The 17,472-nt window shown below is 41.5% G+C and overlaps 1 protein-coding gene across 1 annotated transcript; it reads right to left on the bottom strand.

Moving 5' to 3' along the window:
* Positions 1 to 1,310: 1,310 nt before the first annotated feature.
* heatr5b (HEAT repeat containing 5B) lies at positions 1,311 to 17,466 on the bottom strand (the record flags this gene model as incomplete). The annotated part of the gene is made up of 35 exons (XM_083898124.1): positions 1,311 to 1,619; positions 2,117 to 2,330; positions 2,894 to 3,045; positions 3,667 to 3,891; positions 4,073 to 4,348; positions 4,607 to 4,751; positions 5,375 to 5,502; positions 5,899 to 6,135; positions 6,286 to 6,526; positions 6,617 to 6,796; positions 7,478 to 7,546; positions 7,647 to 7,828; positions 8,522 to 8,776; positions 8,944 to 9,152; positions 9,203 to 9,345; positions 9,437 to 9,606; positions 9,819 to 10,008; positions 10,272 to 10,431; positions 10,659 to 10,849; positions 10,949 to 11,054; positions 11,200 to 11,375; positions 11,534 to 11,697; positions 11,798 to 11,907; positions 12,032 to 12,131; positions 12,226 to 12,378; positions 12,476 to 12,587; positions 12,740 to 12,990; positions 13,390 to 13,545; positions 15,143 to 15,392; positions 15,484 to 15,641; positions 15,735 to 15,906; positions 16,203 to 16,352; positions 16,487 to 16,595; positions 17,053 to 17,264; positions 17,341 to 17,466. The coding sequence occupies 35 exons, from the start codon at positions 17,464 to 17,466 to the stop codon at positions 1,312 to 1,314; spliced, it is 6,180 nt and encodes a 2,059-aa protein (XP_083754250.1). The 3' UTR covers position 1,311.
* Between the last annotated feature and the right edge of the window lie 6 nt (positions 17,467 to 17,472).

Below are 17,472 nucleotides of genomic sequence, written 5' to 3'. Positions count from 1 at the left end.
AAAAAGCAGTGAATCAACATGACTGTAATAGTTAAGTATTTGAAATTTCAGATTTGTACATAAAACTATGAGTTAGAGCAGGATTACTATTGCAACAGCACATCATCAGCAGTGTAAAACCAACCTGTGTCACGGCGGTCTAATCCCAGCTCACGTTCCCTCCCTACATAAAATGTTTGGGTACTGCAAATAATTACAAAAAAAGACACAACATATTTTTAAACTTAAGTTTTTCAATTATAACGCAAATCAATCTCTGTAAAAACCCATTCCCGACATCTAGATGTTTAGGTCTGGACAACTGAAATTCTACACTACACGACTGTGACTGGCCAGTTGTGTGTGAGGTTGAGTTTCAGCTTGATGTGACTAAGGATGTCACTGGTTTGTACGGCAAATACACTTACAAACACATGCCAACTCTGCGATGAACAAATTACTCAAAAATAAAAACCCAGTGTAACCACTTATCGGCAACAGCATAGCGATGTCAAAGCAACTTTATTCATATTTAAAAGAAATTGCAGCATTTTACAAAAGGCCATTTTAACAAGTGTGCCAATGTCCTAATGGTACTGATGTCTATCTATTCACGTGGCTAGCACTGATGTTCAAATGACTGAAACCGATAAAGCTAGACCACAATCAGCATGATATATAACAATTCTATTAAATGTAGTATTCCCCCATTTTCAGCTGTTATCTGAAAGAATGGAAATGCCGGCCTAAAACAATTTAAAGCATGATTTCTATATTCCACAGTGTCTGATGAGATCTACTTTTGAAACATGTGGTAGGATTGATTAAAAAAAACAAAAAACATTTTAAATTAAACATTAGAACAAAACACCCTTTAGAATGAAAGAGAGACCCATCAGTAACAATCAACGGATCCTCTCCTGTTTTTAAAAAACTAATCATTGAATAAAATGGCTGCCAACCTAATGGTGATGAAAAATGGGACAGTAAACATCAGCATTCAGAAAAAGAAGGACGATGAGCAGACAAATTTCAGTTAAACGTCAAAATCAAATTCATGCCCCTTTATAAAAACAGGCATCAAGACCACATATACATTCACATAATCAGAATTTCCTACAGATTTTAAAATGATTTTTTAATGGTGAACATTCAAAGGCTGTATAATTATATTTACATAACTGTCTTGATTTCAAGAAGAGTTTCCATTTATCAAAACAACGAGATGAAGAATAAATAAATACATTTCAGAAAACTACAGACCTGATATGTAGTACTCTAACAACAACAAAAAAAAGACTAGAGTGAATGTGAGAGTGCATAGTGGCGTGTTCAGAAGAAGCTTGTCTTAAGTTTGATGGTTGGTGCCGTTTGCGCAGCTGGCTGAGCTTGTCTGGCTGCAGCTTTGGCTTTGCTGCTGGCCTGGTTGGCCCGCACAGCAGATTCCAGGCGGGTTTTAAGCTCAGGTGCTGCACCAATAACTATCTTGAAAGCAGCTGGATAGAGGGGGCCAATCCGCATTAAGTTCTGAAGGGCAAAATCATGCAGGCCTTTGGAGACTTGGGGCGCAGAGGAGATGGCATTTTCATCCAAAAGGTAGGAGATGAGAGTTGGCACAAGAAGAGCCAGCAACTGCACTCCTGAACACAGAAAAATAATGACATTGTAAAGTCCCACTAAGTATTTTTGGAAATGTTAAACAAATATGTAATCAACTTTGTAGTGAAATTTGAATTGCATTTATTTATCAACTTATTTATCAAGCTAAATAATCAAACATTCAATGTTTCTCAGATGTAATGATGTGAAGGATGTATTTGACATTTATTTACTTTTTATACATCAAAATAATGAATTTATTGAACAACACCAAACATGGAATTAACTACTACTCACCACAACTTTCTGTTTTTTTAAGGAATTAAAATATTTATTTTTAAATTATGAAAATATAAGGTTGATTATATAATGCAATATTAATAGTTAAGCTGAGCAGAGATTCTAAATGTAGTCATTAATGCACTGTTTTCCTGATAGCACAAACTCTACACACTATGAAAGACCTAGTTAAAAAGCTTAACAGTTTAATGGAACACATTTGGTACTTTACTGGTCCATTAGACTGAGGCATACTTACGGTTCTGCTCTTCCCCCATGCCAACTAGATTCTCCAGGACGCGGATGCCCTCCTGCACCGCCTGCAGCTCAGCAGCAGTCCCTGGCCGACTACGTTCCACTGCCTTCAGCTTCTCCACCATAAGCGGAGCCAGAGCATGGATGTATGGGGTAGACAGAGCGCGGTTGGAGTGCTGAAACACTGACAACAGTAGCTGGTAACACCGAGTTTGTACCTGTATCAAAAAGAATGAAATCACTTACTTACATTGGCCAAAACACATCATGCCTAAAAACGCATAAAAAACAAAACATAAGAGGTGTTTCTATCTGAGTCCCTTGAGGATCACGCTTATGTTGCATTCGTTGTGACCAAGAAAAAAAAACCTTGGAGCTGCTGAGATTGACCAACGTTGCAACAGAATTCTAAAACATTTAAATAAGAAAACAAATCAAAACAAAGACAATGTTTTGGTACAGCATTTCAAATTCAAAGAAAAACCCTCAGTGTTTGAAGCACCCTCTCAGGAACATTGGCTTTGGATGATGGAGGTTCAAAGCTTAATTTAGATTCGACAGAGACCATTTTGACCTACTTCTGTGGCCCAAGTATGAAATCACTGTATTCTAAAAAGTAAAACTAAAAAGTTATATTTATATCTCAGTGCAATCATGTGGATTCACCCAGAAAAACAGGCGTGTGCTACGGAGGCACATTTGTGACCGCCTTGCTTGTTGCCTTGAGTGTACATTAAAAATCATGTATTTATGCACACGCTCTCTTCACACATGTGCTTACCACCGGATCACTGGAGTTCAGGGCATTTCGAAAGCTGTCCATGCAGCCCTTCTGCAGGACTGTCACTCCAACAAGTTCGCTGCTGGCAGACAGCAGGAAGAGCGTAATTGCTGTCAACATACTGACCTCATCCATGTCAGGCCTGGACTCATCTACAGGAATACACAAACATGCAATGTTGTCAGTACTTTATGAAGTGATTTTTACTACTTGTTGCAGGTTTAGACATGTTAAATTATGAAAGAAAATCAAGAATTAAAAACTTTGTTTTATGTCACATGGAATGAAATTAGAGATCATTTCACAATAAAGGCGTACACCAGAATGCCGTCTGCAGAACTAGTACTGCTGTTCCTCGTGTCAGTATTGGAGATGGGGGTGGAGTCTTAGTAGAGATGAGAATACAGCTGGAAAATACCTGGCATTGTTGGCAGGTTGATTTCTTAGCTGTGTTTTGCCCTGAGCAAGTGGGACTCCACTGCCTTGAAACACTTCAAACACATCGGCTGGCATCTGTTTCAGCCATGTAGCTTGTTTTTTTGTGGAATTTACTCCTTCCCATGTTGTCAGGAATTAAGTGACTAGTGCGTGAAGTGGGTACATGAAGCTAGAATGCAGCATGCATCTGGTCAGAAACATGTGTTGTTGGTTCAGCTATCATGAGTAATGTTACTCAGATGTGTTCATACTTTAACATTTTTTTTTTTGATGGATCTACAGGAACCCTGTCCTTTACAGGGAGGTAGAGGCCAAGGCCATCCCTTCATGCGTACCTGACTGTGAGTACTCAAGGACAGATGCTAGACTGCTCCTCACAAGGCTGGACCACTGTGTCTGTATGCCCTCCACACGGGCCAGTGGTGAGGTGATGATGGTTTTAATGCCCTGTAAGGCAGCAGACGCAGGCAAGGGCACCAAGTTGTCAGAAGTCTTGAGGGCAGTTTCCCTCAGCACTCCAGTGATTAGGTAAAGCACTGTCGGTAAGATAGTCATGCTTCCTTTAAAGGCAAAAAAAACAGACTGGTTATGATGTGATAATATTATTAATTTTCCCTATGCAGAACAAAAAAGCAAATGGATCAAAAACTGTAGAGAAACAGGATAGGCTTTTGTGTGTGCATCTGTGTTACACATTTTGCATTGGGCTATTGTGTAGTTGAATTGAGCTTCAGGCCTCACCAGCAGGAGAGCAGAGTGAGGGCAGCTCTGCCAAGATAGAAACTGTGTTTGCCACAAGGCGAGCACTTTCTTCGGGCAGTCGCTGAGGCCTGAGCGGCACATGGCTGGGTGACTCTTTCACACGTGTATTAAGCTGGGGCAAGTGGCGGACCAGAATGAACACGAGCAGCTCCATTGCTGCGAACACTAAAGACTTGCCAGGGACGAGCTCCCCTGTGTCTCCGCCTTCCCGTAGTCTCCCTGGCTGAACGTCTTTCTCGCCTTCTTCCTCTTTGCCTGAGCAAAAAAACACATTGACCCAGCTTACTCACACACCCACAAAACTTTACGATGACTATGAAAACAAGTCATTTTGACAGTCATCTTTTAGAAAACAAAACACACTTTTCAGAATGAATATTAAATGCCATGTAATATAAATGTGCATTTCGACAACAAGAGCAAGTGCCAATAGTTCCTTGAAAATATTCCTGGTATTATAAATTCCTGGAACTATGGGGTGGAAAATTAATTTTCAGCATTTAAGATTCTGACCATTGCTCGTCTTCTGTAGCTGCAGATGGTCCTGTGCAGCTCTGATGGTCTCCTGTACAACAGCAGAGACCTGCAGCTGGACAGCAGGAGGGTCCCGTGTCAACAGCAGCCTGTGGAGCACGTTGAGGAGCTCCACTGCCAATAGCTGCAACAGAAATCCCAATTATAATAACACCACTATGTAGGGACTGCATTTAAACTATGCAGTGAAGCCTCTCACACGACTACTATGGCTCATTTTGCAATCTGTTGTTAGTAAGTGGCAGTGAAAGCCTTTAGCCCAAGGCAGATATATGCTGTGTCCCAGTTCAGAAGAGGGATCCTTGCTTCCATTTCTAGAGCAAAACTCTATACTAAGTGTGTCATAGGGCCAACAGGGCCCGTCCCTTTTAACAGTTTCACTTAATATCGGTGAGAAATACACATTACTTTTAATTATCAAAACCATGTGTATAATTGGAAGCCTGCCCCATCATCCTTCATGTGGCAGTCAGTTATTTAAATTGGCAATCGAGGTTGATAAATATCCTGTGACTATGTCTATAAACGTTTTATTGTTCAATGCTTCATTACAGTACATCTCAGGCGAATGACACTGGAACTTAAAGCTTAGTCAGTTTTAAGCTCTGTTTTTGCAGTGTTTCAGTTGAAATATAGTGGTCCTGTTTTAAACTGACTAAGCATGTGTAGCAAATGTAGCGTTAACATTAGTCCAAAGAAATAATATCTCTATACTCTTTATACTTTATATTCATTTTGTGTATTTACCTGGTCCTCTGCAATATGAGTCTTAGCACAATGAGACTCTAGCAGAGTGTACAGGGCCTGCAGGCAAGACATCACATGCTCAATGGGCTCTTCGGGACGTGGGAAGCAAAGAAACTCTATACTGACACCTGAGAGACAGAACACAAGAAGCACTTAGGATGTTTTCAAGCTATTTTTTCCCCTCTCCCACCTCTGGCAGATGCAAGGAAGATAAATGGCTTAAGTAAACACAAAGCAGCTCCTCTTTGCTTGCCTAAGTATATTACATGCTCCTCCTCAACCCTGCAAGTCATGTCTATGTTCTAGACCCATGGTTCTCAAACTGCAGTGTGAGCTTCCTCTGGTGGTACTAAAAATCTAAAATACTGTTTGACTGTATATACCAGGGTATGGATCAGAGAGGATAAATTAAATATTAATAATTAGTCACCTTATCGCTCGCTCCACTAATCCATGCCAGTGTCTGAAGTATATTACAATATTTTCTCGGGTGGTATTTAAAAAGTTTGAGATCCAGTGCTTACCCAACATTAGATGCATCCTGTCTTTGACAGTCTCCTCAAAGGTCTTCGTGGAGGAGAGGGCTACTTGTGGGAGGGCAGGAGACTTGGAGGGAACTGAAGGAACCTCTTCTATCTCTTCATCAGCTCCAAACCCAGTGCTGCTCAGCCAAAGGGCCACAGCATGCAGGACAGGGGCCCAAGAGCTGCGGTAGTGAATCCTTGCTGTGTCTATAGTCTCGGGAGTATAAAATGCTCCACCTTGGAAAAGTCACAATAGTGGAAAATGTATCCATTTAAAAATGAAGTAGTCAAAAATTTGTGTTTAGCAAGTTAAATCTCTTATTAGAACGTCTAAATTGAATGGTCCAGACATTATATTCAGCATTTAGTTAGAAATCTGCCTTGTACCATCTGGGGGCAGCTGACTGGAGAACTCAGCAGGCAGAGTGAGCAGGGCATAATCGCGCAGCATGGCCAGCCACAAGCGGCTCAGCGAGGGCAGCTCTGGCTGCACCAAAGTGATGAGACTGTCAGGTGGAAGCACATCTGCGCCCACATCGTCCTCATCTTCGTCATCATCTACACTTCGGACTGGCTTGGCAGGCTTAGACTCAGCTTCTTTTTTCACCTTCATTGCCACCACATACACCTGAGAAAGACAGCCATTGTTCACAGTCAGATTTATGATGTAAATCATTCGCAGTGTAACATGTGTGTCGATGAGCGCCTTCAGTCTGACCTCAGCCCACGCCTTCAGGACAGCCAGTTTCTCCATCGTGGTGGCACTTTCGCTGTACAGCTGACTGGACGAGCCCTTCCCAGCCTGCACCTTGTCCAGTGATGACACAAGCAGGTTGTGGACTCGCCGCAGGTCATTGAGGTCACTGACCACGCCACTACCGATCCACGTACTGCACACCTGTAGTTAAGAAATAAGAGTAGTAACATTTTGTTCTTTAAGTTATTATTTTTCTTCCAATTCATGAGAAACAATTAAGAACCTACAGTACATTATATAAGAGAGCACTCCGGCGTGATCAGCAATCACACATGCCATTAAGGGGGGTGAAAAGGTGTCAAGGAAAAGCTATTAATAAATGGGACTGACATGTCAGAGCTGCACAAGTGGAGCACACATTTATAAGATTACAGGAAAATGAGTGTCATAAGGCCAAGGGCAGGAGTCTGAGGCAGCTTTTAAATGTACATAGACACAATGCTGCATACGGCACATCATGTGATCCTGTCATTTTATAGACATTATTTAAATGTTCTTTATGTTGATCCAAGTTATCAGCTCTGTTGAAAAAAGAGAAATCCTAGAGAATAAGATTTTGGCCTTTATAAAGATAAGGGCCAGAGACACAGAGAGGAAAATTTTTCAAAAAAAGGGAGGATTTTTCAAAAAAGTCAAACGGCATTAAAGCAGAATATTTGACAATGACTCAATGTGCAGTAATTATAATTAACTGTCACTAATATATTAAAAATACATGAACATATTTAAGGCTTGATGGCAGTGGCATAGGTGTGATATTTGCATGTTTGCAGTACATACATCAGACAGTTAACTGTTTCTGTTGGTAACATTTTCTCTTACCTGGCAGGCCTTAGCCGTAATGTCAGATGGTGTATCAGGTGAGAATGCAGGTCTTAGGGCAGCTCCAACCTAAATGCAGAAATTATAGATAAGAGTTAACTAAATTTTGCTGTGTCACTGTCAATTCAGCACTTTTGTGCCATATTGGAATTTGATGTTTTCCACTCACATTGGCCTGGTATTGTTCCAGGATAACGTGTCCCGGGAACTCAGGCTCTGGTACGGACGCAAACTTTTTAATGATGTCCTCCAGGGCCTGCAGACCAGCCATCCTCAGCTGGTTACTGTGGTCTGTTGCTGCCATGAAGGCCATGCGGATAAGGTCAGATAAATGGAGCACCAACAGATCTCCTGGATGTGAAGAAAAACCATAAAGGACTGTGAGGAATGTAAACAAATATCTAATCAGTCATCAGGACTGTGACCACATAGAACACATTTCTGTTAATTTCAGTGTTTACCACTGATCATTTAATACATTTGCTTTCAAAATGCTAAGAACAATGTACACATTTTCTCTGTGGTTTTACTGCATTTAATCACCTTCCTCTTTTTGAGAATAAACCGAAGATGAAATAAAAAAAATCTGTTTCCAGTATGTCCATACAGTGATTTAAATATATATATATATATATATTGACCTTGAGGCTGAGATTGCAGAGTTGCAGCCAAAGTGCACCTTTCAATATATTAAATGGACAAACCAACCATCCATTTAATCCCATTTTCTAAAATTGGCTGAGCTTCTGCACTACACTATGTTCTCAATACCTACTTGGTAAAATTCTTATTTAGTTTAAGATGCTTGTAACAAATTTTCCTCATTCATCTGGCAAGGTTGAAATAATCCTTCCTCGTTTTGCTTGCACATCTCTAGCTTGTTTCCATCTTTACATGAAAGCATTTGAATGAGCTTCTTTAGCAGTTGAAACTAGAAGTGCCTGGCATTGCAAAAGGATTTACTATATGAATTTATCGAAAAACAAAAAAGAAAAGGAAAATGTAATTTACTGGACTCTTTTCTGGCAGCATGATGAGTTCTACCTTTGGGGTTCTTGGCTTTCGCAGAGCGAGCAGTTGCCAGGTCAAAGTGTGCTTTGTCTGCATTCTCACACAGGAGGATGATGCGGCACAAGCAGTCAGCGGCAAAAACCCGCGTCACCCAACGTGGCGCTACTGAAGGTTTGGACTTGTCATCTTCACCCAGGCCTGTGAACATGGTGTCATCGTCCATCTCATCCTTTTTTTCAGAGTCTTCCTCATCTTTTTCCACTTCAAATGTAACAGGTCCTCCTACGTCTGAAAGCAGACAGATACAATGGTTGGATGGATCAAGATCGACTTGACTTGACCTAAGTTGATTTCTCCCTCTGCTTTATCATACTTATTTTGTTTCTTTTTCATCCTTAATTTCTTCAGGGACAGGGAAGGATAATGTATCACATTTTGTTGTTTTGTACTTTTACCTGTAGTTGCTGCAAGGACATCCTTGCAGAGTTTCAACCAGTGAGAAAGCTTTTCAACAGCAAGAGATGACAGCATGTGGCCCAGTGTATCATGGATATCAGAGCACAGCTTCCTGTCTGTTTCCCGATCCAGCATACCAAACAGAACACCCTCCAGACCGGTCTCTGTGATGTTTAGGTCTGAACCAGGGGCAAAGTTGGAGTAAATGAGTCACAGAGCTCTATTAAGGTATGACTTGATAGGATTCAGGATTTCTACTCACTGATTGAAGTGCTGTCTCCTGCTCTCTTCGCCAGGCTCATGGCATATTCGCAAACCTCTGCAGCCTCTCTCTGGGCGAGCTGTCTGAGGCAGGCCACGGCAGCACGACGCAGCAACAGGTGAGAGCTGCATAGGTGCACCTGCATGGATCCCATACCACAGAAGAAAATAATAATTGTGATTGAATCAAATTATGAGAATCATATTTGTAATCTGAAATGTGTCTCTTACACAGAGACACGGCACCAGGCTGGACAGGTTGACATGACGTGGAGCAAACATGTGCAGCTGCTGCAGACACGAGATGGCAGCTGCCTGCACGAGGGAATCAGAGTGGTCCTGCATTATGGCACAACCAACCAGGCAGGATGAGCGGATGGTGGAAATAGTGGCTCCATTTCCTAGCAAACCAGCAAATACAGATTAGTGACAAACTTGAAAGAAATTAACATTTTTTAGCAGTTCGAGGACGCCCAGTATGTCGATGCATCTGCTTCAGTAATCTGTGGTGGGTTCAAATTAATAACACTGCTCTCTGCTGGCCAGAAAAGGGTATATTACATGCACAAATGAATAAAATGAGACAAAAGGATGTTTATGAAGTTGCTTTTACCCTGTAGTTCAGGTCCAACGGTGGTAATGAGAGCTCCCAGACAGCGGCCCAAACACTGGTGTACCTCAGTGTGAGATGGGGGCACTGTGAGGAGCAGGGTAAGCACCAGGGACAGGGTGGGTTCCACGTAGCCTCTGTACATGGGACCACTGGAGTCCACAATCAGTGCCAGAGAATGCAGAGCCCATGTCTGCCAAAAACACATAAGGGCAACTGCATTAGTAATAGCTGAAGTAATACGAGTAATATGAGGAAACAAAGCCTGAAGTAAATGGTATAATTGTTTCAAAATGAAATGCAATATGTAAAACAGCATCCAAGTTAACCAAACTCTAATTAAGTTTGTAGAGAAGCAGCTAAGGCACAAAAAGAACAACCATTTTAACTCAATTTGTATTCAGATATTAATGAATTTGTATGTATAAAATATTCATCCTGAGTAATTCACCATACCTGGACCTCATGAGAGGAACCATCCTGGGCCAGAGCCAACAGAATGCTAACACTGGTCTTTAAGTGCTGCCCTGAGCCAATTCCTCCAACATATCGATGCAGACAGCCAAGAGCCAGTGAATGGCCTGTCCTTGAAACTACATCACGGGCCGACTTCAATCTGGAAATGGAGGAGGAAGAAAGATATGGATCATGTGATTAAAGCAAATGACACAGATGTAGTTCAAGATAGATTCATGAGAATGTACGACTGACGCTTATACTAAAAACATCTTTGACCATGGCAAACAGATTTTAATGATTCAAATGAGTGTGAGTTGACACTTCAGATTAAGAGGAGAAATTACAGAATTAACAGCACATATAAAAAATAAAAAAAAAGCCTACTTGTCAAAGCTGGTCTGTGCCATTCTGGCGATGAAGGTAGCCTCACCCACCACCTGAGCCATTCTGCCCAGAGCTTCCCCAGCAGCACAGCGCAGGATGGGGTTAGGATTGTCCAAAGCTCCCATCACCAGGGCCAAGGCTGACTTACGCACCTCCTCAGGACCTAGAGTACTCTTGTTTTCTGCCAAGCCCTTTAAACATAAACAGGATGTACATTATTTCCCATTGTACATATCAAATAATAAAGATAATATCCCTTTGTTAAAATGATATAACGCAGGTTATCTCACCTTGAGGGCACTAAGCACTGCAGTAAAGATGTTAAGTTGGACTGCCTGCTGTCGAACACCTTTAGCCTGCTTTACACACTCTGCAAAGTGGTCTAGCATCTGCAGCCTGCATCATGTGCAAAGACAGGAATCATTTACAAACAACCATGCCATAAAGGTTTGTAGTGACAAAACAAGACGTCACTAAAACTGAGAAATGTTGCAAATATGAATACAGGTGCATGTTTTAACATTTCAACAAATCTCCTCACCTGTGTTTGAAGGAGACATGTGGAAAAACCACACCAAACAGAGCCACAGAAGCATCGATGACAGACACACCCAAAGGGAGAGGTCCGGGGATGGCTTCGCCGACAGGGACACGAAGGTAGATTGAGGAAGGATCATGTTCGAGTGCTCCACTGCCAGATGCACTGTTGGGCTGCAGCTATTTAGGGATAATAATAGAGCAATACTAACACCAAATGCAAATTGCAAACATTGGACAGGAAATCAAACAGAAAAGATCATTGCTCTTAACCCGTTAGCTCATGAAAATGTTTTTTTTTTAATATTCTAACGATATTCAATCAGATTTATCCTGACCTGATCCTCTATGGACTTGTGGTCTGTCTCTTGGAGCCAGGAGCCCATGAGGACACTGTCATCATAGTGACAGAGAGACCGCAGCAAAGAGGTGGTCGTGTTGGCTGAGTTGTCAGTCAAAGTGAATTCAGCCACCAGCTCCCTCAGCAAGGCATTGAAACTGCCTATAAAATAAGAAAACTGGGTTTGAAATAAGGAATCTTGATTTTCTTTCCGTTTAAAAAAAAAAAAAAAAAAAAAAAAAAGTGAAATTTAACACTTTACCTTCATAGGTCTTAGGAGGCAACAGCGCCAGGATGTCATACAACCTGAGCCTCACCATTGCTGCACTTGCTTTCAGGTGAGCACCATGGACCTTAATAATGGCAGGGACACTGAAAAAGTTGAAAACGCATAAACCACTTGACAGACATAGAGCAACTGTGTACAAAACTATTGAAACCCTGAGACAAAGACAAAATATTTTTTATATCTTCAACAGAAGGACATCACACTTACTGAGACATCATGGTCATTGCACATTCAATGGGAGTCATCAGCCTCCGGATCATGTCTTCTGTAAGCAGCTCAGGACAGTGGGCCACAAAGCTACGCATGGCTATGGAGAAAAGAAACAGGAAAGATGGTCAGAACTCACTGTATCTACTGACATTTAAGAGCATGTGAAGGTAAACAGGAAGGTGTTCCTTTACCACACAGTGCTCCAGCTCGTCCCTCCAAAGTGACCTGCCACGTGAAGGAGTCTCCTCTCGCTTTTTCTGCCTCCAGTTCTTTCTGGGAGCGAGGGAACACATTCCTCCACAGAAGCAGCATCTTCGGGAGGTGATAGCGTACGAGGGAAGGACCTGCAGACAAACAGAATGTCGTGATCATGCTGGCAAGAATGTAAACATATTGCTTATAAATCAAAAGAAAGAGACGAGCAATGTTTGAGAGACTCACCCAGAGTCATGAGGGCCCCTAACAGAAGCCATCCAGCTTGTGTGCGCTGCAGGGACAGGCGACTATTCTGAGCTGCTGTCCGCAGGAGATCTTCAGCTATACTGACCACCAACTACAAGAAAGGAATGAAGACAACTTCATCTTGATATATGCAGGGCAATCAGTAAAGCTAGTACAGGGAGTCAAGATCTGCCAAAAACAAAAGACAAGGAACCGATAAGAGTAAATCAGAGAGTGATCTCTGTGCCATTAGAGATTGCACACCTTGCCCTTGGAGTGGGGGATACCCAGCGGGCACTGGTTGACACCTCCGAGCAGAGCAGCCATTGCAAAGCTGTAGCCGCTCACAGCTTCAGGAGAACTCTTCAGGTTGTTGATTCTCTCTGCGCAGCGGTCAAGCAGTGGGGTCAGTTGATATGGTAGGGCCACGGCAACACAGCGTAGGCACCATGCAGCCGCCAAGCGAGCTGCCATGCTGGGGTGCAGCAGCACTGACGTCACAGTCTCAAGTAGTCCTGGTGGAAGGAAAATGAAATATGTTTGTATGGTCCATTGTGTAATATTTTGGGGAAATAATCTTTATTTGGTAAAACTTGAAGATAAAAACTGTGTTTTCCCTTTACCCCAGAATGAGCCTTTTATATTTGTATCAAGAGTGGGGTTAGGTCTACAGCGCTAACAATGGACAAACTGAACATCTTTCGAGTTTTGATGCAAACTAAATGTTACACAGATTCTCCAACACACTTGAAAAGGCTGTTGCTAAATGAATGTTGCTAAATGTTCACTGTACCTTTAAGTAACTCTTTCAGACTGGAGTTTATAGATTTAATTTCTGCCAATAACCCCTCTTCAGTGTTACACAATGAACTTTAAAGAGCACTGATAAATCACATTCATGTTTAGCCTCTTACCAATGGAAGGCTCCTGGATGAGCGGTGAAGCCGTGGCACTCAAACTCTGGACTAAACTGCCCAGTTCTTTTAATGCACACACCATAACATGCTGACTGGCAGAGACGTCAGCTGCCCCCGCCTTGTTCTCTCCACTGATGTCATTCACAACAGCCTCTGGGATAGAAAGTGGCAGAAAAAGAGAAACAAAGACAAAAAAAAACATGATAAGATACAACGGAAGGAGATCAAAACTCTTGCCAACAATATTGGGTATGTTGTAAGTCTAACTAAACGTAACCCATCGGAAATTGAACAATTCATTTCACTTGATTCATAATTCAGAATGTGTGCAGCATCGATTGATAAGGTGGCCATCAATCAAGAGCAAAATAAACTGAGGTATTTTGATTCAGAAGACAGTGATCATATCACACTATCAAAAATAAGCCTGTCGTAGCTTGTAAACACAACAAATAACTGACTGACCACATTAAGCAATGCAGTACTGTCACACATCAATCTGCAAACTACAAAACTACTACTACTACTACTTCAAAAAAAGAGAGGAGAAATGTTTATGCCAAAAGCTCAAAACTTTTTTTTTTTATATAAAACTGTTCAGAATAAAAGAAGATTAATTTAATTGCTGCTAACCCTGTTTGATTGACATTTATCCATTTATATTTTATTATTTAACATTTATTGAAATCCTCATTGCTTTAAACTGGTAAAAGTTCAAACAGATCACTGTCTTTGGGGAAACATTTAAAGCTTGTTGAATTGTGGCAGTCAAGTTTTACTTTCCACAAAACACAATACTATAAAGGGACTCTGTAAAACCAAATGTAACATACTCTGGGACATCCCAATCCCATTCCGCTCCAAGAAATCTTTTCCAAGCCACTTTTAGCACAGACATTTCTCATTTCAAGAAGTCTTAAAGATCCAGCTGCTTGGAAATGCAGCAAGTACAGAGTGAAAGATGAAGGACCCTCGACCATGTCTCAAGAGACAGCAACATTTGACATTTATTCGAATTTCTCTCTCTTGCAACATCAGCGCAAACAAAAACATTGTAGGTCGTCTATCATATCTAAAAGGTCAAAGGTTGCAAAGCAAATCAGAGTAAGAGTCATCCTTTATGAATGATATAAACATGATTTTAAAAAATGGATGTGTCATTGTAGAGCAGAAAAAGAGCAACTTAAATAAATGAAAGTAAATAATGGCCAAACATAAGATGTAAATATGATATCTTGTTGCTGAGGGAAATGACTTCTTTCTACAGTGCATCTGTGATTTTATTGGCACATGCAGCTTTTCTGGTGGTGTCAGCCACATGTTAACAGACAGAAAGAGTTATATTATCTGCTCCTAAGGGATCGTAACTCAATAAAAATTCAAAGTCAAACAGCCATGAAGGATGTGCAATAATGAGAGGATAGGAAACTCAAATGTTGAGCTGGCAGTGGATAGTGTTAATGAGGATTTTAATGCTGTCTGTTAAAAATAAACAAAGAGAAAAAAGGCAGATTCAAAAGAGGCAAAAGCAGAGAGGGAGACTTAAAGCAGAAAAAAACACCCCAATTGGGAAAGCCATCTCCACACACAACACAAGACAGAAAAGAAAAGAAAACCCATCGCATACAGCAAAAGCGCAAACCATGCAAGTTTACAAAGTGAATGACAGGTGCATTAAAAATGATAATAATGGATGAGTACTTACTCTGCAATGCTCTGAACCGTGATATTTCCCCCCCATCCTCCTTACCCACTGCCCTCATTTGCTTGCCGATGGCTTGGCAGATTTCTTTGCCAGCTGCAATTTGTGCTTTCTCTCCCAGTAGGCCTCCCAGGGTGGCACGGAGCATGAAGGAGACGCAGCGGCGTGAGTACACAGCCTCAACGTGTGTCTGTGTGGCCCGTGGGTGGGAGACCAGGTCCAAAACATGGGACAGGAATGTGGCAAAGTTGCGCTCAAGCCACTGACCCCCGAGTGTAGTAACAAACACAACATAGGCCTGAGGAGGAAATATTACATATTACATTTTGTGGTTGAATCAGAACATTCTCATTCTCATTGATTCTCTTGTTTTTAGGTATCCAACTAACCTGTGTGATGCCCACCCGCACCTCCCTACTGACAGAGCCTCCCCCCTTCAACATCTCCCCTCCACTCTTCAGGAAGCCAGATCCACCACGCAGAAATCCAGTGGCCATCAGCTCTAGCACCTCTTCCAGAGAGGCTCGCTTCACATTCTGACGCATCACTGAGGAAAGCAAGAAAATAGATCATGAGGAATCATGTGATGAGCCAAGCTAGTAAATATAAACTACACGATAAACTCAACTCATTAACCTACCAGCAGCTTGTTTGGGCATCAAAGCAGTGGCCATGACGGTCCCCAGCAGTTTGGCCACTGCTACCCTAACACCATAATTGGAACCTTCCAGGGCCTTAAAACACATTGTGGCCATGTTCTCCAGTTCTGTGGTCCACATGAATACTGCCTCATTCTGCAGCTCCAACAGACACTGATCAGATGAGCACAATAAAGATGCAGTCAATTTACTAACCTTTACATTGCTGTACTTTATGTGCAGTTAGAGCAAATCATTCATTTATTATACACCTATTGTAGATGCACGCAAATGATTTAGATGCTCAGTTCACACAGCCTGTATGACCTGTATATTATCCACCCAAATTGTACCATATATACTGCAATTGCTGTCAAGTTTTCTAAAACAGTGTCTTTGCTCAACACATCTGAATTTGGACAACTTAAATGACACAGCAAAAACAGCTTAAACCTTTTTCTGAGACCAACCTTTGCTACCGCACAGCGTACGGCCATGGACCTGTCTGTGAGTAGAGAGCGTGCATTCTTGTAGATATCTCTATGACATGAAGCTGCTGCCCCACCAAGTCCACTGAGCACCTTCTGCAAGCTGAGGAGGATCTCTCCCCTGCCTTGGGACTATATCAACAGAATAATAGATTTTAGTCATTTTAGTGTTTTTTTACATTTAAATAAACAATTCAATCAAATGCATTCTAGCTGTAAAATAAAATGGAAGACCATAATTTACTTCCACTTGCTTTAAAGCTTACCTCGGCACTCTTTAATGCCTTCAAAAGATTATTAATGGTGTCTGGAAAGGAGCTTCCCAGCATCCTGCCCATCTTCTCATAAAAAGCACCAACACATGCCACTGCAGCACTGTAAGCAAAACAATGAAAATATTGGATGTGAATTTAGTTATAACTGTCCACAATCAAGCTTTAAATGCATTATTACCTATACTCAAACACTGTAGTATTGCAATGGTCTAAAGAGGCCTTTACCATAGCTGAATAGAAGCCAGCAGAGACAGATGTTACAGATTGATGAATTAAGCCCCGCAGTATACCAATGACACTGCTTGAACCACAGACACACTGTGCAATATCTGCTTATATGCACTTAATCCCCCATTTAAACATGTCATTCAGCAGATCAACATTTGGCTTAACCTTAATACCCTTGAAGGAATGCCTACAGTATTATTTATAGCACTGCAAATGTTATATTCAAATGTATAGAAACATGATATGCACAATTAATGTGTTCTAAATAGGATAGCCTTTAAAAAAAAAAACACACACACACACACTGTTATATCTTAAAGGGATCTTACAGTTTTGTTGGCAAGTATGCAGGCGTGTCATCTTTGCTTTTGATGATGTCATTGCATTTATCAAGAGTCTGGAAAACTGTGAATGTGTCACCGATGCTGTAGAGGGTAGCAAGGTTTTTGGCCAACAGTTTCCTTGTTGGTGGTCCCGGGGCACTGCTGATTAGTCCTGTCAGTTGTTCCACCAGCTTTTTCTGCTTCTCCTTCACATCCACCTGTCAGAGAAATACCAAATAAAGTCACACGCTGCTCATACAAAAACTCTAAAAAGGAAACAAAATGGAGAGTCACCCTATTTGCAGCCACAAGCACTTTATCCAAGAAACGGAGCCATTCAAAGACGAAGACGGGCCTCTTAGCTTCAGTGATCTGAGCCAAGGCATCCTCGTTGAGCAGCAGACTGTGAGCAAGCTCCATGGCGAA

Source organism: Microchirus variegatus (assembly GCF_963457635.1).
Source record: "Microchirus variegatus genome assembly, chromosome: 11".
Lineage (NCBI taxonomy): Eukaryota > Metazoa > Chordata > Actinopteri > Pleuronectiformes > Soleidae > Microchirus > Microchirus variegatus.
Note: the sequence above shows the minus strand (reverse complement) of the source record. Positions and strands in the feature narration are given on the sequence as shown.